The 27001-nt window shown below is 42.5% G+C and overlaps 1 protein-coding gene across 3 annotated transcripts; it reads left to right on the top strand.

The window, feature by feature from the left end:
• The first annotated feature begins 2850 nt into the window (after positions 1-2850).
• LOC139414300 (putative beta-lactamase-like 1) lies at positions 2851-26798 on the top strand. 3 transcript variants are annotated; one of them, XM_071162216.1, is made up of 8 exons: positions 2851-2926; positions 9331-9409; positions 11053-11203; positions 14862-14968; positions 15759-15916; positions 23484-23731; positions 24597-24702; positions 24955-26798. In XM_071162216.1, exons 2-8 carry the CDS (start codon positions 9347-9349, stop codon positions 25931-25933), a joined length of 1812 nt encoding a protein of 603 aa, XP_071018317.1. In that variant the 5' UTR covers positions 2851-2926; positions 9331-9346; the 3' UTR covers positions 25934-26798. The 3 variants fall into 3 exon arrangements, with proteins under 3 accessions (XP_071018317.1, XP_071018319.1, XP_071018318.1); XM_071162218.1 differs by lacking the exon at positions 11053-11203; XM_071162217.1 differs by lacking the exons at positions 2851-2926; positions 9331-9409 and adding an exon at positions 10552-10830.
• The last annotated feature ends 203 nt before the right edge of the window (positions 26799-27001 follow it).

The following is a 27001-nucleotide window of genomic DNA, read 5'->3' as shown; positions in this document are numbered from 1 at the left end:
TTTGCAGAATATCAGTCTGTCCCTTATGTTTTTCATGGAGGGAAGTGGCTTCTTTGCTGCCCTTTTTGACACCAGGCCATCCTCCAAAAGTCTTTGCCTCACTGCGTGCAGATGCACTCACACCTGCCTGCTGCCATTCCTGAGCAAGCTCTGTACTGGTGGTACCCCGATCCCACAGCTGAACCAACTTTAGGAGACAGTCCTGGCGTTTGCTGGACTTTCTTGGGCACCCTGAAGCCTTCTTCACAACAATTGAACCGCTCTCCTTGAAGTTCTTGATGATCCAATAAATGGTTGATTTAGGTGCAATCTTACTGGCAGCAATATCCTTGCCTGTGAAGCCCTTTTTGTGCAAAGCAATGATGACGGCACGTGTCTCCTTGCAGGTAACCATGTTGACAGAGGAAGAACAATGATTCCAAGCACCACCCTCCTTTTGAAGCAACCAGTCTGTTATTGGAACTCAATCAGCATGACAGAGTGATCTCCAGCCTTGTCCTCGTCAACACTCTGTCATGACGTTGCCCTCTTGGGGTACAGCAAGCCCCAAACCCCTCTCCCCCTTTCCTCCTTCAACTAGGCTGCTGTGGTCAGAGAGAGGTTGTAAGTTCCTGAGGAGAGGATCTCCTCATGGCCAAAGTAGTATAGAGAGAGTGAATTTTCATAGAGAACAAAGGAATTTCTTCCACCTCACAGAACTTGAGGTCCGAACAACGTTTACGTTCCGGAGAAGGTATAAAAGATCGGTGAAGAATCCAGCTATGAACTGGTCCGTTTGTTACAACTTGGGGAAGCTCATGGGAGACGGTGTGGCCACATTACCATAACGCTGTTTATATAATAGCCTCAGATATGAGGTTTACATCTAATTGTTGTATAAGATGAATGAGTGAGTATGATACTGTTTGTAAAATTGTATAATGTGATTTTGGACTGTTTTATGAAGGAAACTCCAATTCCCTTTTGAGTTGAACTAAATCAGAGGACCGCCCATGAGGCCAGTTAGGGTCAGGCATCCTGGGACAGCCCCTTTTCTGCAATTCCGAATAAAACCCCAATCTTGAGAATTCCTCAAGTAGACCATGTTTCTCTCAATCACGGGAGGACGAAGGTTGCAGACCATTGCTGAATCTTTTAACCATACCACATGGTTAAACTCTTAGACTATCGATACCGACAGAATAAGAACAAGTCTTTGATATTAATTACTAGTCTGCAGCTATGAATTCGGTATCATTGAACGCGAAGAACGACAACTGCCGAAACATCCATTCTACAACAACATGAATGAATGTCGCTCTGAACTATCCCCTCTAACCAAGACAAAAAGAGAGAGAGAGAGAGAGAGAGAGAGAGAGAGAGAGAGAGAGAGAGAGAGAGAGAGAGAGAGAGAGAGAAAGAGAGAGGGCGGACAAACTCTCCAACAGAAACAAACTTTTCAACAGCGATCAAGACGACACACATATTGATTGCAATTGTTTGCGAATGAGTGAGCGTTCATGTGCAAAGGATTAGCATTTAAATTGTTATAATTATCAACTCTGTTTTAACTTCTCAGCTGACCCCCACTCCCCTTTTTGTCCACCAAGCCGCGATATCGGTTTATCCCACTAGGGCACATTTCCCTATCATTTCTTGTAACCATATTTACCTTGTTTGTTTGTTTATGCATTTCTGTGAATTACTTAGTTAGTAATGAATAAATTATTTAAGACAATTGATGTATGGACGACTCATAGTGAAGACTGGGTTCGTGCAGATAACCAACCATTTACGACGTTTGGAATGAGACTAACATGAGGTCAAGTAAATAATTCATTAATCAGAAGACTATTGATCAGATATGAAAATATCTGAAAGGTTATATTGGGAAATTATAGCTTTGTTATCTGAATATTTTCCTTGGTGCCCCGACTTCCTAGTTAATTACAGTTACATGACTAATCAGTTTGATCGCGTAATACTAATTACAGAGAATCTTTGATAAAACTAAGTCTTCAATGTAATGATAGTAAAGACACGACAACTCACACCTGTGTTAACGAGAGAATCACTGACATGATGTCAGCTGGTCCTTTTGTGGCAGGGCTGAAATGCAGTGAAAATGTTTTGTGGGGATTAAGTTCATTTGCATGGCAAAGAGGGACTTTGCAATTAATTGCAAATCATCTGATCACTCTTCATAACATTCTGTAGTATATGCAAACTGAGGCAGCAGACTTTGTGAAAATTAATATTTGTGTCATTCTCAAAACGTTTGGCCACGACTGTACATACATTGAAATCACTGGCCACTTTAATAATGGAACACTAATCACTTTAATAATGTTTACATATTATGCATTACTCATCTCATATGTATATACTGTATTCTATTCTACTGTATTTTAGTCTATGCCACTCCGAAATTGCTCTTCCAAATAATGTGTATCGTTGTGAAATTGATAGATTTTACTTGTTAGATATTACTGCACTGTTGGAGCTTAGAAACACAAGCATTTCGCTACACCCGCAATAACATCTGCTAAACGTGCATGTGACCAATCAAATTTGATTTGATATTGTTCCTTTATTTGGTGGACTTTTCTGCCATCGAAAACACACTTAAACTAATTGAATTACTTACTTATTGACACAGACATACACCAACAAACAGGACATGCACAATCACTCACACACTAACTCTCCCACACATTCTCCTACTGCAGGGCACACATTTTTCTGGCAGATGTCGCTGATGGCAGTGGCAGATAATCCAGGATCCTGGTTTTGATACAAGTTGGATTTAGCCATGGCCATGATACCAACATCTGTCAGGATGCTGCAGTGATCTTCCAAACACACACAGAGCAACAGCACAGGATATTGTACATTTCCATTTTGGTAAAAGAGGGGCAAGAGCTACTACCCAGAATCAAGATTTGTGGTAAGTTTATGGAAAATTGATGGGTTCCGATGTTTCCTGGACAAGAATAACTACTTTATCTAAGGTTGTCTCACGACAAGAACATTTATTGTCGTAATGTTTGGCAAAAAGAGCTATGCTTGGTTATATTTTATAATCTAGAAAAATATATGCTATTTTACAAAATGCACATTTATTGAATGTGGTGATTGAATATTTTTGCAAAACATATCATGTTATGTTTCATACATGATATACATGATTATATCCAGTACCAGTCATAAGTTGGGACATACCTACTCATTCAAGGGTTTTTCTCTAGTTTTACTATTATCTACATTGCAGACATGAAATAACACATGGAGTCATGTAGTAACCAAAAAAACTTTTAAACAAATCTAAATATAATTTAGATTTGAGATTCTTAAAAGTAGCCACCCTTTGCCTTGATGACAGCTTTGCATACTCCTGACATTCTCTCACCCAGCTTCATGAGGAATGCTTTTCCAACATTCTTGAAGGATTTCCCACATATGCTGAGAACTTTTGGGCTGCTTTTCCTTCATTCTGCGGTCCAACTCATCCCAAACAATCTCAATTGGGTTGAGGTCAGGTGATTGTGGAGGCCAGGTCATCTGATGCAGTACTCTCCTTGGTCAAATAGCCCTTCCACAGCCAGGTGTGTCTTGGATCATTGTCCTGTTGAAAAACAAATGCTAGTCCAACTAAGCACAAACCAGATGGGATGGTGTATCGCTGCAGAATGCTGTGGTAGCAATGCTGGTTAAGTGTGCCTTGAATTCTAAATAAATCACAGACAGTGTCAGCAGCAAAGCACCCCCACACCATCACAACTCCTCCATGCTTCACGGTGGGAACCACACGAGAATATCATACGTTCACCTACTCTGCGTCTCACAAAAACACGGCAGTTGGAACGAAAAATCTCAAATTGGACTCATCAGACCAAAGGACAGATTTCCACCGGTCTAATGTCCATTGCTTGTGTTTCTTGGCCCAAGCAAGTCTCTTATTATTATTTTTGTCCTTTAGTTGTGGTTTCTTTGCAGCAATTCGACCATGAAGGCCTGACTCACGCAGTCTCCTCTGAACAGTTGATGTTGAGATGTGTTTGTTACTTAAACTATGTGAAGCATTTATTTGGGCTGCAATCTCAGGTGCAGTTAATTCAAATGAACGTATCTGCAGCAGAGGAAACTCTGGGTCTTCCTTTCCTGTGGTGGTCCTCATGAGAGCCAGTTTCATCATAGCACTTGATGGTTTTTGCGGCTGCACTTGAAGAAACTTTCAAGACTTTCTTCAACTTTGAAGAAAGTTCTTGACATTTTCCGGATTGACTGACCTTCATGTCTTAAAGTAATGATGGACTGTCGTTTCTCTTTGCTTATTTGAGCTGTTCTTGACATAACATGGACTTGGTCTTTAACCAAATATGGCAATCTTCTGTATACCCCCCTACCTTGTCACAACACTACTGATTGGTTCAAACAGATTAAGAAGGAAAGAAATTCAACAAATTAACAGGTCACACCTGTTAATTGAAATGCATTCCAGGTGACTACCTTATAAAGTTGGTTGAGAGAATGCCAAGAGTGCGCAAAGCTGTCATCAAGGCAAAGGGTGGCTACTTTGAATAATCTCAAATATAAAATAAATGTTGTTTAAAACTTTTTGGGTTACTACAAGATTCCATGTGTGTTATTTCATCGTTTTGATGTCCACAATGCAAAAAATAGTAAAACCCTTGAATGAGTAGCTGTGTCCAAACTTTTGACTGGTACTATATATAATCATGTACACTGCTCAAAAAAATAAAGGGAACACTTAAACAACACAATGTAACTCCAACTCAATCACACTTCTGTGAAATCAAACTGTCCACTTAGGAAGCAACACTGATTGACAATAAATTTCACATGCTGTTGTGCAAATGGAATAGACAACAATTGGAAATTATAGGCAATTAGCAAGACACCCCCAATAAAGGAGTGGTTCTGCAGGTGGTGACCAAAGACCACTTCTCAGTTCCTATGCTTCCTGGCTGATGTTTTGGTCACTTTTGAATGCTGGCGGTGCTTTCACTCTAGTGGTAGCATGAGACGGAGTCTACAACCCACACAAGTGGCTTAGGTAGTGCAGCTCATCCAGGATGGCACATCGATGCGAACTGTGTCTGTCAGCGTAGTGTCCAGAGCATGGAGGCGCTACCAGGAGACAGGCCAGTACATCAGGAGACGTGGAGGAGGCCGTAGGAGGGCAACAACCCAGCAGCAGGACCGCTACCTCCGCCTTTGTGCAAGGAGGAGCAGGGGGAGCCCTGCAAAATGACATCCAGCAGGCCACAAATGTGCATGTGTCTGCTCCAACGGTCAGAAACAGACTCCATGAGGGTGGTATGAGGACCCGACGTCCACAGGTGGGGGTTGTGCTTACAGCCCAACACCGTGCAGGACGTTTGGCATTTGCAAGAGAACACCAAGATTGGCAAATTCGCCACTGGCGCCCTGTGCTCTTCACAGATGAAAGCAGGTTCACACTGAGCACATGTGACAGACGTGGCAGTCTGGAGACGCCGTGGAGAATGTTCTGCTGCCTGCAACATCCTCCAGCATGACCGGTTTGGCGGTGGGTCAGTCAAGGTGTGGGGTGGCATTTCTTTGGGGGGCCGCACAGCCCTCCATGTGCTTGCCAGAGGTAGCCTGACTGCCATGGGGTACTGAGATGAGATCCTCAGACCCCTTGTGAGACCATATGCTGGTGCGGTTGGCCCTGGGTTCTTCCTAATGCAAGACAATGCTAGACCTCATGTGGCTGGAGTGTGTCAGCAGTTCCTGCAAGAGGAAGGCATTGATGCTATGGACTGGCCCGCCCGTTCCCCAGACCTGAATCCAATTGAGCACATCTGGGACATCATGTCTTGCTCCATCCACCAATGCCACGTTGCACCACAGACTGTCCAGGAGTTGGCAGATGCTTTAGTCCAGGTCTGGGAGGAGATCCCTCAGGAGACCATCCACCACCTCATCAGGAGCATGCCCAGGCGTTCTAAGGAGATCATACAGGCACGTGGAGGCCACACACACTACTGAGCCTCATTTTGACTTGTTTTAAGGACATTACATCAAAGTTGGATCAGCCTGTAGTGTGGTTTTCCACTGTAATTTTGAGTGTGACTCAAAATCCAGACCTCCATGGGTTGATACATTTGATTTCCATTGATAATTGCTGTGTGATTATGTTGTCAGCACATTCAACTATGTAAAGAAAAAAGTATTAAATAAGAATATTTCATTCATTCAGATCTAGGATGTGTTATTTTAGTGTTCCCTTTATGTTTTTGAGCAGTGTATATCACGTATCACTTTTTTGGTTACTACATGATGTCATATGTGTTATTTTATAGTTTTGATGTCTTCACTGTTACTTTACAATGTAGAAAATAAAAACTTGAATGAGTAGGTGTGTCCAAATGTTTGACTGGTACTATATATGATGTAGACATAGTAGCCCTCTAAAACTGGAACATTATTTTAAATCTTAAACAAATACTGAAAAAATTAACACTGTACCGAGCATTTAAGTCAGTGCAGTTGTTCTTAGTAGTTAATAATTCAATAGAGCATCATAATTCACAGTAAACTATTGCTTAACAATTTTTAGAGATGATCATTATACTGTCTTGAGCATTTACATTGCATTCTATGCAAGTGCACACATATGTGAATACATTTAGATAAACATTTGAATTAAAGTACATCAGAAAGCCAGTCTGAATAAAACAATGTACATTTTGGATTCTGTTGTACTCATGTTTTCCAAATTAGCATATTGACAGGTGTACAACATTTCAAGCAATTTTATATGTATTGTCAGATATATTTTTACAGGAGAAAATGCAAATCCCAAACCAATAAAAAAATATTAAAGGAAGTATGTAATTAGATTACAGAAGTAGAACACACTATACAGTCTCCTTTTGCCATCACACATCTGAAATGTTACGCTTGCTAGTCAGTGACTCAGCTATAGATGGTTAATAAGACATCACCGACGTCACTAAAGTATGAATTCATAGTTATTATTAGTGGGTAGATCAAAACACTTGGCAGCAGAAGAGAAAATGCATAGCATTCATTTGTAAACATCCTTTCACATGGCTTCTGCATGCGCTCCTTAATGGGTTCATCTTTTCAAGAGCATGAATAAGATTACGTGAGATGTCCAGTTCATCATATTTTCTTGTAGGAAAGGTCTAAGCCTCTCAGTGAGCAGTGCTTTACTCAGTTTGATTCACTTTGAATGCAAAGCATGATCTGTGAATGACGTCAGTCAAATAAACGACAGTATCTGAATGCTACTTTTAAATCTGAATTTATTCTTGAAACAAATGTTTTAATTGTTGAAAGCATGATGTTGTTGATGTTATATCAATATGACATCATATACTGTAACCTGGCTGCTGCCAAACTTGCCTGCATGACAATTGCATAAACATTATGCAACTAATGTATAACTAAACCAGATCTGCAAGAAATTATTCCTTTGGATATGATCTGAGTGGCTGAAGTAGAACATCTAAGTGATAAATTATTGGACAAATTATAGGGGAAAACATTTCTAGCAATGCCTGGACAGTATAAGTAAACCAATATTGGCCATCAACAGGATTTGGATCAACAGGATCAACAGGAATTGGAGACAAGTCAATATGTAAAAGATTTCAACTGTTTAGTGCAGTAGGCTGTGTGTTTTATTGGCAAGCACAAGATGTACCAAAAGCCCTTTGTTTGCGCATGTAACCTAATCTATTCCAATATGAATCACCCCAGCCCAGGCAAACAGCAAGGAACCTTTTGTAACATTTGAAGACCATGCATCTTTAACAGGTCAACATCATTTATAGGATTGAACAAATATTAAAGTACAAAAGCGTGTTTCGCAATTAATTAAGAATCTCAAACTGTCCGTATCCAGCATTGGAAAAACATAGTTTTGTCTCACACACAATGACAAAATCACACAATCACCCAATACATGAAGCTATATAATGTCATTTGTCTTGTACCTCAAAGTCATAAAGTTGTTGAACTCTTGTGAGCCCTGAGTTCCACTTTAAAATATTATTTTGAAAAGAATAGTGCTGCTGGATAGCACTTGATGGGGTTCAGGGGGCTGCACTAAATGATTGATGTATTATAATAATTGATTATGCTTATGTTTTATTAATAGAAGGGGAAGGGCAATAAGACCCCTCCCCCACTACATTTATAGGGTCCTGGACTGCAGATTAGCAATATATACATGCATTATAAGGTTTAATATAGTTCCACAGTTATTTTCTAGTCTCTGCTTCTTAGAAACGGTCTGAGAGATGTGTGAGTTATTGCAGTCAAAACAAGGTGTCTGTCAAGGCTAAAAGAGATGCATAGACACAGAACCCTGCAGGGGAGTGAAAGAGATAAGAGACAAGTCATACCACTATAAAGCAACTTGGGGAGTGGAAAATTACTGCTGAGCACTTAGAAAACACTGGAACTATTGTTTGCTCCTGCAAGTTTGTATAACTGTATATGCATGGGGTAGAAGGTGTTGACGAAGGCAGTTACATCACTAGGGGTTCTGCAAGCATGTTAAAGCAACTTGGACCCTTTCCTATTTTGTAGAACTTACTCGTAAACATGCGTGATATGTCTGCAATTGCATTAATAAATTAATGATTGATTTACTTAAAGATATTGTCTGATTACTGATTTCACCAAAAAGCAAATGATTGACAAGGAACAAGGAACCTACCCCAACACACTCAAGCATGCAATTTACCAGCTTTACCTCAATGGTCTCAATAGCTTCATTAAGAAGGCAATCCAAGGCCATAAGAGGAAATATAATGAAGGAGGGGTCGGCCCATGGCGTCATCAGGAAACCTGTGAATTGCATTAGTAACAACAGGGGTGTTTATCTATGGCAGCACCTGGGAGCTGTTCTATGCTGAGAAACCAGTTTGGTTCTTTCTGTATGCTTGACAGCTTGGTGTAATGACAGGAGTGACTTAGTCAGCTTTAATTGTAATCTTCTTGTGCCAGACTGCACACCTGCACTCTTCACACTTTCAGAAAAAAGAGGAAGTCTAGACAAGATGGCTTCATAGTTCACTTAGATAAGGCCTGCCTTACTATCTTATTTGATGTGTTGATCTATTTGTTTGATATTTCATCAGCTCAGTTTGACATTGACTACCTGCAAGTGTTTTTTATTGGCTGTATTGAATTATTTATACAAATTATCGTATTAATATACTTCTATCATACAGGTATTAAAGCTATAGTGATGTCTTTTCAGTAATGTTCACTGCTAAAACTGCAAAAAAAAGTCCTGCTTGATGTAGACATCTTTTCATGTTTCAGAATGTGCTCATGAGTAATGGGGAAGACAGGCAGCAAAGTGCTGAGAGAGACATCTTTGGATGGAGTTCAGCCACAGCAGGTAAAGGCTTATATACAACACTACACACACTTCCTTAGTGGGAGACTGCAGGTCATTTGTGTGTCTGCGCTGGAGCTTATCTGACTCTGTGCCGCTTACTCACCACATCTCCTGACTCCGTTCAAATGGGACAGCTGCGTGTTCCACAGCCATCAACTGGTTATGCAATCAGGATCAACTCCAGATTACTTTCACACATTATCTCTTTCTGTAGCATCATTAGTCCTATGTATATCAGAATACATTACTGGGCCTACAATAATTCACAGCCTTCCACAGCTAACAAAACAGCCATCATTCTAGCTGAATTTAGAAAGATTGAATGATTCACTGAAAATGTTATGAAACTTAAGTCCAATCTATGAGAGATGGTAATTGCTGAGTAAGACAGGTTTTAACATGTTTAAACATTCAAAACACCGTTAAAATAATAAAGAAATATAAAAAATACAACCATTCCTAATTGATTACAACAACATTCATTAATTTATTGATTATTGAGCTAAATCTAATGCAAACAGTCATTACTAGAGCTTGGTGCCTGTATTTAGTTTATATATATTGGTGGTTACCTCTCCCTGCAGCCAAGCAGGACCGTAACCCTAGGAACACCGAGTCTGCCCCTAGCAGACTCAGGCCCACGATCTATCCACTGACACCTGATACAATGACCTTAGGCCTGAGTCGCACAAATAGATCAATGAATCAATGAATGAATCATAGCCAAGGAACATACACCCATACACAATGCATAGTTGTACTTTACAGGATGCAGCCTATGTGCACAGTGTGTATGTTGTGTGACTGTTAGCTATGGAATAGAGAGAGTGAAGTTGTATTCCTTCCTAAGATGTCTCAGTCAGTGTCCTTCTCTTAACATATTAGTCCGATGGAGCGCTCTAACTCTGTGTGCCCATGTGATTTCCCTTGTCAACTCATGTTCCCCGCTAATGTGCCTCATGAGGCAAACATACCCTCCTCCTGTAAGGGTTGAGTAGACGCTATGTTTTTCAGCCGGGACTACTCGGTAGGTCCCAGCAGTGGCAGAAACTGGACTGAAGTGAATTGATTCGTGGGGGATTAGAGATTAAGATTTCCCCTCCCGCTCAGATGGGCTTTAGTGGAGTAAATCTGGGGATTATGATGTCAGAGGCCCGTGGTTGTCAGAGAGGAAATTTAATTGTCAGAGGAGTGCTGATGGCCAGGATTATGGCACGTCCAGTGAGGAAATGTAAGAATGGGAAGCCATGTCTGTGCCATAACCCTGTACAGTGAAACCTACAGGGAAGAACATCAACCACTATTGGAATTTGAGAGTTGGTGGTCCATGGCGCTAAGTGGATTGTTCAGATGCTTAGTCAGTGAGAGAGAGTGAGTTTTTTATTATCTTCTGCCTGCCCTTAATGCATCCTTGTCAAGTGGTAAGTAGTCTTGATTGTGTTTATTATCTAAGTACAGTACGTACTATAATTCCGCAAGTTAGCTCACTAATGTTCTAAAATAACATATGCCACATGGTGAAACCCCTCGTTCCTGTTGATCTTTACGCATTCTGAAAGCCCATTCCTAACCGTGTGTGTGTGTGTGTGTGTGTGTGTGCGCGCCCGCGCACGTGTATGTGTGCGTGGGCGTGCATGTTTCAGCCTGCCCCTGATGCTGCTATTGAGGGGCTCACCAAGACCAAGAAGATGAAGGTGAAATGGACTCAGTTGGGCATGGTGTTCTTCCTGTTGCTCTCCCTGGTCATGACAGGATGTTTCCTCTGGCAGTACCAGCTGCCAAAGTTACTGCCAGGTAAGGCATTCAACCTTGTCCGTGAAAACATTAGTAACAAACTGAAAGTCATGTCAGGAGCAAGCAATTCAACATATTATGTAGTAAACAGCATCAATTCACTCTAAACATTTCAGCCTGTCAATCTCTTGGGGTTTTGTTACATTGTGTCTGAGGTAAATGGGTAAAGATTTCTCAAAGCTTATGAGAATATTAGTGATTACAGTATCTTTACATGTAATCTCTCTTGGACAGATCTACAGAAACATAACTGGTACCATATAATCTGTCAGGAAGGAATGGGATGTGTAGGATGAAAGCAGCAGAAATTCCGGTGTTTTGTTTTTTTGTCACTGGTTATTTAGACATTTTGCAGGCATTAGCATCGTTCAAATTTCGGAAAGGGAGGGGACATTTCACCCATAACTTGCAAAGAAAGAGGGTGGAACTCCGTGTTACGGTTCTGCTCATCTTTCTAGCATCTCATCATCTCTTCTATTAACACGCATGGATCCAGAACTTAATTGAGCAGCTGACCAATTTCCTGACACTTTAGTTCTGGGTTAACCGAGATTACAGTATATAGCTCCTGCTTCCTCTGCATTAATGTTGACACATACAATCTGAGATTTTGCACACAAAGAAACGTCTAGAAATGAGTTAGAAAGTCCATTTGTTTAAGGGAAATAGAGAAAAGTTCCAACACATGGCAGTTCTCCCTTCAGAATGGATTTATTTGCCTGGAAGCCACGAGGATACATTGAAGTGCTTCCAAGCAAGTCATTACAGTTGTCTGAGGTGTGATTGTGAAATCCTATTAGCTGTTTTCTGTGGGTGGTCAATGGATTAGACAGACAGTGCTTGAAATATGGATTTTCAGGTGAATAAAAGAGAAGAGCAGTTGTGGATGAAGTCAATCAAAATCATTCTGGTTTAATAAAAGTTGCAACAGAGAGACAATATCCAGCATTAGAGCAAAGAAAATGTCTAACTGGCCTCCACTATCAGCAGACAACTGTTCTGTGAACAAGGTCACTAATCTTCTTAAAGACTCCAACTCAGATAGCAGGCTTAGCCACTGTCTGCAGAGTTTACAATAAAGTATACAGTTGAAGTTGGAAGTTTACATACACTTAGGTTGGGGTCATTAAAACTCATTTTTCAACCACTCCACAAATGTCTTGTTAACAAACTATAGTTTTGGCAAGTCGGTTAGGACATTACTTTGTGCAATTTTTCCAACAATTGTTTACAGACAGATTATTTCACTTATAATTCACTGTATCCCAATTCCAATGGGTCAGAAGTTTACATACACTAAGTTGACTGTGCCTTTAAACAGCTTGGAAAATTCCATAAAATGATACCATGGCTTTAGAAGCTTCTGATAGGCTAATTGACATCATTCAAGTCAATTGGAGGTGTACCTGTGGATGTATTTCAAGGCCTACCTTCAAACTCAGTGCCTCTTTGCATGACATCATGGGAAAATGAAAAGACATCAGCCAAGACCTCAGAAAATAAATTGTAGACCTCCACAAATCTGGTTCATCCTTGAGAGCAATTTACAAACGCTTGAAGATACCACGTTCATCTGTACAAACAATACTAGACAAGTATAAACACCATGGGACCATGCAGTCGTCATACCGCTCAGGAGGGAGACGCGTTCTGTCTCCTAGAGATGAACGTACTTTGGTGCGAAAAGTGCAAATCAATCCCAGAACAACAGCAAAGGACCTTGTGAAGATTCTAGAGGAAACAGGTACAAAAGTATCTATATCCACAGTAAAACGAGTCCTATATCGACATGACCTGAAAGGCCACTCAGCAAGGAAGAAGCCACTGCTCCAAAACTGCCATAAAAAAAGCCAGATCACGGTTTGCAACTGCACATGGGGAAAAATATCGTACTTTTTGGAGAAATGTTCTCTGGTCTGATGAAACAAAAATATAATTGTTTGCCCATAATGACCATCGGAAGAAGAACATCATCCCATCCTCGAAGAACATCATCCCATCCTCGAAGCACGGGGGTGGCGGCATCATGTTGTGGGGGTGCTTTGCTACAGGAGGGACTGGTGCACTTCACAAAATAGATGGCATCATGAGGGAAAAAAGACATCAGTCAGGAAGTTACAGCTTGGTCACAAATGGGTCTTCCAAATGGACAATGACCCCAAGCATACTTTCAAAGTTGTGGCAAAATGGCTTAAGGACAACAAAGTCAAGGTATTGGAGTGGCAATTGGAGTGAATCACAAAGCCCTGACCTCAATCCTATAGAAAATGTGTGGGCAGAACTGAAAAAGTGTGTGTGAGCAAGGAGGCCTACAAACCTGACTCAGTTACACCAGCTCTGTTAGGAGGAATGGGCCAAAATTCACCCAACTTATAGTGGGAAGCTTGTGGAAGGCTACCCAAAATATTTGACCCAAGTTAAACAATTTAAAGGCAATGCCACCAAATACTAATTGAGTGTTTGAAAACTTCTGACCAACTGGGAATGCGATGAAAGAAAGGAAAGCTGAAAAAACGTATTCTCTCTACTATTATTCTGACATTCTGACACTTAAAATAAAGTGGTGATCCTAACTGACCTAAGACAGGGAATTTTTACTAGGATCAAATGTCAGGGTTTGTGAAATACTGAGTTTAAATGTATTTGGCTAAGGTGTATGTAAACGTCATACTTCAACTGTAACATCAGCACTTAAACAGGCCAAAGGTCTGAAGTAAAATGATCATCAGTAGTCAGTTACAACAGATAATTGCAGACTAACATGAGAAAATGACCTGACCAAACATGTCATTAACACTATGTTAGCATGGGGTTTTAACATGATATTTAAAATATGTGGTTAACTCCGGTTTCTCCAAACAATGGAATGCCTATGTCAGCATCTCTCCGCTCGTATAATAATTTGTATTGCATATCATTCATAATCAACGTTACAGTAGATAACAAAATCAAACACAGGAAATAATTAATCAAATAATTTCCCCCTACAGTGCTCACAGTGAAGCAACCTACTGTCGTGCTAAAGGTGTTTTTAGATTGTCCGCCTATTTCTGATGACAGTGAGATGCTACTGTACTTTCCCCTTAATTTCTTCTTTGCTAAAAGTTTCTGTGGCAGCTATCTGAGAAAGTAGTATTATAGAGAACTTCTAGAGAAATATAAAGTGTAGTCAATGGTTTTATTTTCCAAATTCATCTTTACCCCTAGGCTTTAGTTGCATTCTTTCCTGAAGTGCTGCTTCTTACACTTTTACTCTTTCAGTAGCACACCATGGCTGTATGATCTAGTACTGAATCTGAATTCATTAACATACTGTAGGCCTATGGGCCTGTTGACTATAGTAACTATTGGAGCTATAAAGGCGAGATCTAATCCTGTGTAAATGAAAGTCTCCGTTAACTGCTCATTCGAAATTCACAGTGCGTTCGAAATTAATCACCTTTATGACTGTGTTTGTGTGCAAATTGGACCCTTTGTGGTAACCTACAGACATGGGAACTCAGGTGATTAATGAAGTCCTGTGCAAGTCCATTATGGCACATTGTGTTCGTCTCCATGTCATGTCATACATATTACTCCACCAACATCAGGTGTGAATTTCAATAAACGCCCAACTTCTTTCCCCTTCTTCCTATATCTCTCTCTGTCTCTCTGCCAGATGAAGGCATGGGAGGCAATGCCAAATCAGAACGAATGTGCCCACGCTTCCCTGAGCCTCTCCCCCTGGAACACCCTATCCCTACCCTGAAAGAGGCACTAGAAAAGGTAAGAGCTCCCTTGGGCCATTCAGACTATGCACATTCTGTTCATGTCCGACTAAGAACAGGGAACATGTGTTAGTGATAACAATTTCCTAGACACACTCCCCCAGAGGGGTTGTATTACCATGCAGAGAAATATGTTTGATAAAGAAAGTATGTTTGATAAGTTGGACGTGACCCGTTCCTGCATTAATATAACTCAGACAGTGAAGGGCATTCTACAAAACAGAGAGGAGAGGAGAGCAGTCCTACCAGCACATACCCATATAAGCAGCGGTCTTTTATGGATGAGTGTTGAAATTCCCATTGGAATCCTATTAACAATGTCCTCAGAATGACAAAACCACATTGGAACTCCTTGTATCTTTTATACTAACTGAATATCCCTGCATACATTAAGACATTACTGCTTTGCACCTCATAAAAACAGAGAGACATAATCTATAAGGTAGATTGTCATTCTGACTGTGTCCATTGTATGAAGTCATTCCATCTGCCTATTACCTGTGACAGTTAAGAATAATGCCAGTTCATTCAGCATCTGCCAAGCCTTGGCAGTAAATGCACCTCCATCACAACAAATCAATAGGAAGCAGTCGATTTTTGTCCACATGGTGCCTTAAAAAGCTTCAAGACCCAGGGTAACTTTTGAACGTCTTGTTTACTGAAACTACAGTTCAACCTTGAGGGAGAGTCTGTGAATCAATTTGTTTCTCAGTAAGAATTTCTGTTTTGTAGTGTTTACAGCTGTAGTAGTCGATATAAATGCTCATAAGTGTTATGTTCTCACTCAGGTGGACACACTGCTGCGCCAGAGTGTCAACCCTGCCAGTCTTCCCTCTTTGTCGGCCATTGTGATTTTCAATGACACCGTTCTGTGGACTGGTAACTTTGGCAAGAGGAATGGAAGTGACCCACTCTCAGCTCCACCCAATGAATACACCATCTATAGGTAAGGAGCAGCAGAGATCTCAGGGCTCTTTGGGCCCTCCAGAGGGATGACCAAGACAGGTCTGTTCATTTTGGTTTCATGGTCATTAGTTATAAGCACCCTTAGCCCTTTCTTATTAATTTCTTAATTCGGGGACATGCGTGTAATTCCGTTGTCCGATTGCATTAGCTTGCAATCATAGCACTATTACATTGTATGACATATTACGTGCTATGAGCATGTGCATGTCCTTTCAGTCACAGCTTTCTTGCTGCTCTTGATAGAAGCATTGATGTCACACAGCAATTAGCCTCTGACACAGTTAGCCACTACAATGCAACGTCATGTACCAAAAAGCTGTAATAGGTATTCTGGCTTCAGAGTAAAGTTGTCAACACTGACCAACAGGAATCTATATTCACTGATGCACAGCATCCAGTTAGAGTGATCATTACCGAATGACATGAGAGCTGTTAAAGTCATGTGACTTTGCTTTAGGGCTTTACTTAAAGATAGACTCAGTGAGATGACTGCAACGAACAGCACCGGAGATATTTAAATGAGCGGCATGCAAGACTTCACTCTCACACAGTCACACAGAGTATCTGTGCATGTGAACGGGTGCGCTTCACGCTGCTACAATGTGGTACTTTAAAAAACGTTTTTTAATTATTTTTTTAATTTAACTATAGCTTTGGGACCCGCTTCAACGATTTTAGTTGTTGCGGACATTGACCCACTAAGGGTGTTTACACAGCCATCGTAAGAACCAAATCTGATTTTCTTTCTAAATCCAATCTTTTTTTCTGACTGTCCACACTAGGTTTTAGATGTAACCCATATCAGATTTAGGCAATCACACAGATGTAGCCTCAATCACACTGAAGTATCACACAGATGCAATGCTCATTTCTTGTTACTGATCCTTTAACTTTTGAGGTGGTTGTCATGGTAACGGCAGGTCATGTGCGAAAAAAACAACTTTATATGGCTGTTGTATAAATCAGAAGTGAAAAGATCATATTCCATGTGTATTTTTTGCTGTTTACACATTAGCAATAGATCATATAGGTTTCAGATATGCAAATAATTGGTCAAATATTGGATTTGGGATGCCTGTGTAAACAGCCTACAGTATGTGTTTGCTTTGTGCATGCAATGTCATCTCGGTGAGTCTACCTTTAATTTTGACACCTGTATTTGGGGAGTTTCTCCCATTCCTCTCTGCAGATCCTCTCGAGCTCTGTCAGGTTGAATGGGGAGCGTTGCTGTACAGCTATTTTCAGGTCTCTCCGGAGAGGTTTGATCTGGTTCAAGTCCAGGCTCTGGCTGGGTCACTCAAGGACATTCAGAGACTTGTCCCGAAGCCACCCCGGCATTGTCTTGGCTGTGTGCTTAGGGTTGTTGTCCTGTTGGAAGGTGAACCTTCACCCCAGTCTAATATCTTGAGCGAGCTGGAGCAAGTTTTCATGATGTATCTCTCTGTACTTTGCTCCGTTCATCTTTCCCTCGATCATGACTAGTCTCCCAGTCCCTACCACTGAAAACATCCCCATAGCTTGAAGCTGTCACCACCATGCTTCACCGTAGGGATGGTGCAAGGTTTCCTACAGACGTGACACTTGGCATTCAGGCCTAAGAGTTCAATCTTGGTTTTGTCAGACAAGATAATATTGTTTCTCATGGTCTGAGAGTCCTTTAGGTAACTTTTAGCAAACTCCAAGCGGACTGTCATGTGCCTTTGTCACGGTTGTGTGGAGAGATGGACCAAAAATAAACAAACAATGAACCGTGACATCAGAGGTGCCACATGCACTAACTCAAAACAAGATCCCACAAAACACAGTGGGTAAATGGCTGCCTAAATATGATCCCCAATCAGAGACAACGATAAGCTTCCTCTGATTGGGAACCATACCAGGCCAACATAGAAATACAACAACCTAGATTACCCACCCTAGTCACACCCCGACCTAACCAAAATAGAGAATAAAAAGGCTCTCTATGGTCAGGGCATGACAGTACCCCCCCCCCCCCTCCCAAAGGTGCGGACTCTGGCTGCAAAACCTGACTCTATAGGGGAGGGTCCGGGTGGGCATCTAGCTCCGGTGGCGGCTCTGGTGCGGGACGAAGAACCCACTCATCCCGTGGATCCAGCATCGGTGGCGGCTCTGGTGCGGAACTTTGCCCCTGCCCAGACCACGGGTCCGGCCACGGAGCCAGGTAGAACGCCATGCCTCAGACTGGACTGGGCACCAGCGCAGTGGAAGGCTCCGGCCTTCGACTGGACATCGGCACCGAAGAAGGCTTCGGCCATGGAGCTGGACTGGACTCCGTGCCTGGACTGGGCACTGGCGCAGAGGAAGGATCCAGCCTTGGAGCGGGACAGGACGCCATGCCTGGACATCGGCGCAGAGAAAGGCTCCTGCCATGGAGTGGGACTGGACTCCATGCCTGGACTGGACATCGGTGCAGGGGAAGGCTCCGGCCTTGAAGCGGGACTGGACGCCATGACTGGCCTGGACATCGGCGCAGAGGAAGGCTCCGCCTTGGAGCGGGACTGGATGCCGTGCCTGGACTGGACATCGGCGCAGAGGAAGGCTCCTGCCATGGAGCGGGACTGGACGCCGTGCCTGGACTGGGCACCGGCGCAGTGGAAGGCTCCTGCCATGGAGCGGGACTGGACGCCGTGCCTGGACTGGGCACCGGCGCAGAGGAAGGCTCCGGCCTTGGAGCGGGACTGGACGCCGTGCCTGGACATCGGCGCAGAGGAAGACTCCTGCCATGGAGAGGGACTGGAGAGGCGCACTGGAGGCCTGGTGCATGGAGCCAGCACAGGTGGCATCAGACTGATAACACGCTCCTTAGGGCAAATGTCGTGCCTCAGACACCAACACAACAACTCTCCCATTTCGCTCTCCTCCAATTTCTCCAACTCACTGAAGGTCTCTGACTCGCTCCGTTCACTTTCCTACAATTTCTCCCTCTTCTCCCAGACTGGCTCTGGTTCACTCCTCGGCTTCGCCGACCACCTCGTGTGCCCCCCCCCAAAACAATTTGGGCTGTCTTTTGTGCTTATTTTCTTTTGTGCCTTCTCTCCTTCCATCTGCCTCCAAGGAAGGCTTTTGTCTCCTGTCATAATTTCCTCCCAAGTCCAGGATATCTTCTCCTCCTTGATCTCCTCTCAAGGCCAGGATACCTTCTCCTCCTGGGCACGCTGCTTGGTCCGGTTGTGGTGGGATCTTCTGTCACGGTTGTGTGGAGAGACGGACCAAGGCGCAGCGTGATTAAAGTTCAAAATATTTATTTACACGAAACCTCCAAACAAATAGAAACAAACAACGAACTGTGACATCAGAGGTGCCACATGCACTAACTCAAAACAAGATCCCACAAAACACAGTGAGGAAATGGCTGCCTAAATATGATCCCCAATCAGAGACAACGATAAACAGCTGCCTCTGATTGGGAACCATACCAGGCCAACATAGAAATAAATCAACCTAGATTACCCACCCTAGTCACACCCCGTCCTAACCAAAATAGAGAATAAAAAGGCTCTCTATGGTCAGGGCGTGACAGCCTTTTACTGATAAAGGCCTGATTGGTGGAGTGCTGCTGAGATTGTTGTCTTTCTAGAAGGTTCTCCTATCTCCATAGAGGAACTCTGGAGCTCTGTCAGAGTGACCATCGGTTTGTTGGTCAACTCCCTGACCAAAGCCCTTCTCCCCTGATTCCTCAGTTTGGCCGGGCGGCCAGCTTTAGGAAGGGTCTTGGTGGTTCAATACTTCTTCCATTTATGAATGATGGAGGCGACTGATCTTGGGGACCTTCAAATGTTTTGGTACCCTTCTCCAGATCTGTGCCTCAGCACAATCCTGTCTCGGCGCTCTACGGACACTTCCTTCGACCTCAGGGCTTGATTTTTGCTCCGACATGCACTGTCAACTGTGCGACCTTATATACTGTAGACAAGTGTGTGCCCATCCAAATCATGCCTTTTCAAATTATTATTTTACAGTAAACCAATTGACAGACTTTCAGCATGCTTAAAGGACATTCAAGAAGCACAGCGCTTACACAAATGACTGATGATTGGCTAAGTGAAATTGATTAAAAAAAAGATTGTCGGGGCTTTTTTGTTAGACTTCATTGGACTTTTGACATTATTGATCATAGTCTTTTGCCGGAAAACGTATGTGTTATGGCTTTACACACCCTGCTATATTGTGGATAAAGAGTTACCTGGCTAACAGAACACATGTTCTTTAATGGAAGCCTCGCCAACAAAATCCAGGTAGAATAAGGAATTCTCCAAGGCAGTTGTCTAGGCCCCTTACTGGCTTTGAGTAAAAACATATGTTTTGACCATGAAGGTTTACAATCCATGGTTATACCAAGCAGTTTAGTCTATGTATGTATGCAGATGACTCAACGCTATACACGTCAGCTACCACAGTGACTGAAATAACTGCAACACTTAACAAAGAGCTGCCATTAGTTTCAGAATGGGGGGCAAGGAATGTTTGTCCGAAATATTTAAAAACTAAAAGCATTGTATTTGGGACAAATCATTCACTAAACCCTAAACCTTAACTACATCTTGTAATGAATAATGTGAAAATTGAGCAATTAAGCAAAACCTTCATGGTTTGATACAACAGTAGCTAGGATGGGGAGAAGTCTGTCCATAATAAAGCTCTGCTCTGCATTCTTAACAGCACTATCAACAAGGCAGGTCATACAGGCCCTAGTTTTGTCGCACCTGGACTACTGTTCAGTCGTGTGGTCAGGTGCCACAAAGAGGGACTTAGGAAAATTGCAATTGGCTCAGAACAGGGCATTACAGCTGGCCCTTGGATGTACAAGGAAAGCTAACATTAATAATATGCATGTCAATCTCTCCTGGCTCAAAGTTGAGGCGAGATTGACTTCATCACTACTTGTATTTCTGAGAGATATTGACATGTTGAATGCACCGAGCTGTCTGATTGAACTACTGGCACACAGCTCGGACATCCATGCATACCCCACAAGACATGCCACCAGAGGTCTTTTCGCAGTCCTCAAGTCCAGAATAGACTATGGGAGGCGCACAGTACTACATAGAGCCATGACTACATGACTACATGACTACAAAACTAAGGAGATGATTGTGGACTTCAGGAAACAGCAGAGGGAACACCCCCCTATCCACATCGATGGAACAGTAGTGGAGAGGGTAGCAAGTTTTAAGTTCCTCGGCATACACATCACAGACAAACTGAATTGGTCCACTCACACAGACAGCATTGTGAAGAAGGCGCAGCAGCGCCTCTTCAACCTCAGGAGGCTGAAGAAATTCGGCTTGTCACCAAAAGCACTCACAAACTTCTACAGATGCACAATCGAGAGCATCCTGGCGGGCTGTATCACAGCCTGGTACGGCAACTGCTCCGCCCTCAACCGTAAGGCTCTCCAGAGGGTAGTGAGGTCTGCACAACGCATCACCGGGGGCAAACTACCTGCCCTCCAGGACACCTACACCACCCGATGTCACAGGAAGGCCATAAAGATCATCAAGGACATCAACCACCCGAGCCACTGCCTGTTCACCCCGCTATCATCCAGAAGGCGAGGTCAGTACAGGTGCATCAAAGCTGGGACCGAGAGACTGAAAAACAGCTTCTATCTCAAGGCCATCAGACTGTTAAACAGCCACCACTAACATTGAGTGGCTGCTGCCAACACACTGACACTGACTCAACTCCAGACACTTTAATAATGGGAATTGATGGGAAATGATGTAAATATATCACTAGCCACTTTAAACATTGCTACCTTATATAATGTTACTTACCCTAGATTATTCATCTCATATGCATACGTATATACTGTACTCTATATCATCAACTGTATCCTTATGTAATACATGTATCACTAGCCACTTTAACTATGCCACTTTGTTTACATTCTCATCTCATATGTATATACTGTACTCGATACCATCTACTGTATCTTGCCTATGCTGCTCTGTACCATCACTCATTCATATATCCTTATGTACATATTCTTTATCCCCTTACACTGTGTACAAGACAGTAGTTTTGGAATTGTTAGTTAGATTACTTGTTGGTTATTACTGCATTGTCGGAACTAGAAGCACAAGCATTTCGCTACACTCGCATTAACATCTGCTAACCATGTGTATGTGACAAATAAAATTTGATTTGATTTGACATGGCTACATTCCACATCAAGTAAGTCATGTGGAATGTAAAAATACACCTTATGGAAGGGCGGGGACTGTGAAGCAACACAAACATGGGCACGGACACATGCATACATACACACGATAACATACGCACTATACACACACGTACACATGGATTCTGTGTTGTAGATATGTGATAGTAGAGTAGGGGCTTGAGGGCTGTCACGAACCGGCTCAAATTGTGTAACAAAAAGTGAGACAACGTGGAGATAAGGAAGAACAAAATATATTTATTAACTAAAGTAAACTAAATAGAATTAACAATGGTGTGTGTAGTCAGTAAGTGAGTGGTTGCGTGCATAAATGTGATAATGAGGGTTGTTGAAATGTGCCAACGCATAAACAACCGCAAACAACCAAAAACAGCCACCAAAAACAGCCACAACCAAAATCTGTGTCTGCATGGAGAGAGTCTCCTCAATGAGTGGGGAAGAGGTGTATTTATCCTGGGACACCGACATCCTATTAAGGAAAACAAGAGCAAAGAGAGAGAATTCGGCAGACAGAGTGGGAGGGTCGTCACAGGGCACACACTTAATATGTTGTGAAATCTGTTGTGAATGTATTGTAATGTTTACCATTTTTTATAACTGCCTTAATTTTGCTGGAGCCCAGGAACAGTAGTTGCTGCCTTGGCAGCACTGCTGTATTTTTTTTCTTCAGATTTGTGGTATGTTGTCATCTCAGCAATAAATTGGAGCCCAAAATTGGTTTGAAAATGTATGGCCGGGATGAAATCAAAGGAGTGTTGTCGACAAGCCCATTGTACCGTCAACAATGCCCGTTTCAAATCCAATTTACTTGATGTTTGTGGAGATTGCATTCACGATAAATTAAGCGGATTAAGCGGAAATTACCTTTAAAAGTCGACTGCAATACTCTTGTCTGCCATGCGCCTTTGATTGAATACTGACCAACTTTATGTCTTTAACTATGTATGGGCTATTATTCATCATGTCTTCATCAACATTGGCTCCAGATTTTCTCCAGCCCTGTCTTGAGTGGTGTCAGCATGGCCCTTGAATAGACATATACTGTGGTATGATGATGTCATTTTAAACTCCAAACCCCTCAGTGTGTTAATGGAGTTAAAAATGATGCTGTTGCAAGAATGTCTGCGATATGAGGCAGAGAAAACGTTGTGAGGTCAAAAGCCTGAGTGTAGAAAGCTTTAGAGAGTGCATGTAGAAATGAAAGAATGTTACAATAAGAAGAATAGTACTCATTTGTGCATGCTTGCCATAGTTTTTGTTGTAATGATTTCTTTAAAAGCTTTTTGCAGGCATCAGGGGAATTACAGTAGTAATTAACACCTGTTTGATTCCTGCCCTACAGGATTGCCAGCCTTTCAAAGATCTTCCCAACGCTGATGCTGTACAGGCTGTGGGAGGATGGGAAGATTGCCTCTCTGGATGACCCACTTGAGAAATATGTGGAGAACTTCACCATTAAAAACCCTCTGGGCAAGTCACGGGACTCTGAGCTCAAGTACGTGACAGACGGTCTGATCTTTCTGGACAGTGGAGAGGTTCAGATCCGCTCCTCCTCTGTCACCCTGCGCAGGATGGCCAGCCAGCTCTCAGGTGAGATACGGACCTCACCCCCCCCCCATCCCACCTGGGATTGATTGGAAACCAGGTCATGCCGACCCTTTACACGACAGTGAGGGAACACCCGTTTTGTACCTTATGTGCTCAGCTGCAGTGTTGAAAACTTTCATGCTATTATGACCAAAATGGCCACTATAATGTAATATTGATGATCTTATTCGTTGATTTAATTTAAATGCCACCATACTGCAATCTCTAGTCAGAGCTCTTAAACCTCTAAGCAGGTTTCCAGATTGCCTTCTAAACACCTCTGAAGTTACAGAAACTGTTCAGATTGTCACTGCATCTGCTTATCATCAGAAATAGATCATGTGAGTGCTGAGGGACGATGAGTTCCACTTATTGATGGGTGACGCTCTGAATTGACAAAAACCTTGGTAATGGTAACATCTACACAAATATAGAGGCCAATGTACCAGTAACATACACCTCCCACAGAATAGTATGTCTTGTCTTTTTATTAGCATATTACACCACAAAATCCAAGCCTGTTACTTCAATATGGCACCCTGCAATTCCTTGCTCTGAAACATAGATTTGATTTGATTAGGTTTGCACTTTGATATTTGAGGCATGAAGGTTGAACTCAATAATTTGTTGAGGAGAGTATTTGATGTTTCAGACTAGACTTTGATACTGATGGATTTCTGAGCTGTGCATTAAATGAAATGATCAGTGACATACACTGCAGATTACATGCTGGAATAACAGTTGAGGACCTCATTTTAGTTCAAATTAATTGAAATTGTTGTGAGCTTTATTTGTCACACAAGCTAAATTAATGTATTTTCTTTCTTGATACGTAAACACTAAAGATGTTGTGTTTTGTTAACTGCAGGTCTACCCAGAAGACTTAGAGCCACTAACCTGCTATGGAAGGGGAAAACACAGGCTGCAGTGAATCTGCTGCAAGACGATGTCCTCGTTGCAGACCCTGGCACCAAGTAAGACCTTAGTCATTCCCATCGTTCGATATCAGAATAGCAATATAGTAATTCAAATGTTGTGCATGTCCTTGTGCCATTTAACATTCAGTCAATATTTACGTGTGTAATATAATGGAGCATATTTTCTACACTCATTTGGATGTAAATAGACGGCTCAAGTGTTTCATTCCATCAATCCTGTGGGCTGTATTAACCCTGCAGTCTGCCCTATCAGAATGACTTCTCACTCTGCTGCTCTGTGTTTTGCAGATGCCACTACAGTAACCTAGCCTTCTCCTTATTGGCCCACGTCATGGCTGAGAAGGTGGTGGGCATGGACTACCAGCGCTGGATCAATGATAACATCCTGGACCGGCTGGGGATGGAGGATACAGGCTTCGACATCACCCCAGGGATCCACAGCCAGATGGCTGTGGGCGTCTACTCCAGTGGCCAGCCAGCCCCTCTGTATGACCTGGGTTGGTACCGCCCCTCAGGCCAGATGTTCTCCACTGCCGCTGACCTTGCCAAGCTGGCTATGATGCTGTTGGGGGCCTACCATCGCAAGCTCCTGGAGCCTGACACCCTGAAAATCATGCTGACCCCTCTGTTCCGCTGTGATAAGGACTACTTTGCAAACCGCACCGGCACACCATGGGAGGTGAATGAGCAGTTGGGCTACGAGGTGGTGCGTAAAGATGGAGACCTAGACGGCTACTCAGCCACCTTTTCACTGGTGCCCAGGCTTAAGCTGGGCCTGGTAGTGCTGATGGCTGGCACCAGACCTCAGAAGCAGGATGTGTTGGCCAAGGCTTACAGCCACATAATACCCGCTATGGAGAGGGCTTTCCGGGAGTCCAAGAAGATCCTCATCCCTCCCCCTAATCCAGACCCTTACATAGGCTTCTTCACCTACGGAAACATCACTTTCTATGAGATCAAAGCTGGGGCAGACGGAGTTCTGATCATGCAGCAGTTTGGTCCCCAGATTGAGGACCTGATCCCAGAGAGATATCGGACAATAAAGCTCAACTACCTGGTGGACAGGGTGTTTAGGGTGGTGTTTGAGAAAGAGTACCCCTGTGTTTTGCGGGTCAGCACCGCGTCTGTCTCCCTTGAGGCCCAAGACGGGCAGCTCTTTAACTTTTATGTGTTTGACAAGCGAGGTCTGTCCCCTGGCTTCGATGCACCAGGACTGAATACATACAATGTGGTCAGGATAGCCCATAGGCCGACTTTCTCGAACTAACTGAACTCATACATTGGAAAGGCGCATGAATGTGCAGGATGAAGGTCCTGTTTGGGTCTGTCGCCTATATTTAATAGTGATAATCTATATTGAAAGAGCACATTGCTGGAGGACAGTGAGTGGACAATACCATGATGCATTGCAAAAGAAGGTACACAGCTAGACAAAAGGGTGTTTAATTTACCCATTGTTGTCAACTCTTGTACATAATGTTTTCTTTGATTTCCATGTCAAATAATGGCATTGTACAAATTCATCATTTTTATACAGTTGGTAACCTGACCTTAAACATATTATACTGTACACATTTACTGTATTGTGGCACAGTAATAGAGGGGGTGGTTGTTTAGCAACAAAACCGACGCGCATGCAACCATGGGGCAAAATAGACAGGTTTGGCTTGGATTGTTGACAACATGTAAACTATATTTAGTCTCTTGAAAACATAAATACATTTGCACAATGAGAACTTGTTGTCTCTCAAATACATTGTTACAGTTGTTGGTGAGCTAGCTAGCAACTTTTTGACATTTTAGCATTGAGCATCAGTCAAAACACCTCAAAACAATACATGTTATCAATAACAAGATGACATGAGCTGAAACAAGCCCCACATGGCAGTTTCTTGTCGTTCTTTCTAACAATCTGGCCATCCAGAATGACAACAACATGCTGTCTTCTGCCCCATGGAAGCGTGCACATCGTTTTCGTGATGTTGTCAGCTATCCCATCTATTGAGTCTTTCCTATGTTCTGCACATTGTTACTTTTATCAGTTTGTTCTGTCCTTACCTTGCATTTGTAAGACAAAACTGGAAATATGGCATGCGGGAATCAATCAACACAATTAAATTGTAACACTTTAATTTGCATGTGGAAGTTCATTCTTGTTCTTGCCCTATGAATTTCATTTTGATTAATCAAAAGATGTGCAATGTATGTTTCTACTGCAGCAAAACATGGATTTATTTTTATTTGTTATCAATGAATTGCCTGATCATTTTTGACCTACGAAAAATCCACAAGATATGTTCATGCCAAACAAAAATTAAGTCTCATTTTTAAATAG

Source organism: Oncorhynchus clarkii, chromosome 7, assembly GCF_045791955.1.
Source record: "Oncorhynchus clarkii lewisi isolate Uvic-CL-2024 chromosome 7, UVic_Ocla_1.0, whole genome shotgun sequence".
In the NCBI taxonomy this organism is placed as follows: Eukaryota; Metazoa; Chordata; class Actinopteri; order Salmoniformes; family Salmonidae; genus Oncorhynchus; species Oncorhynchus clarkii.
Note: the sequence above shows the minus strand (reverse complement) of the source record. Positions and strands in the feature narration are given on the sequence as shown.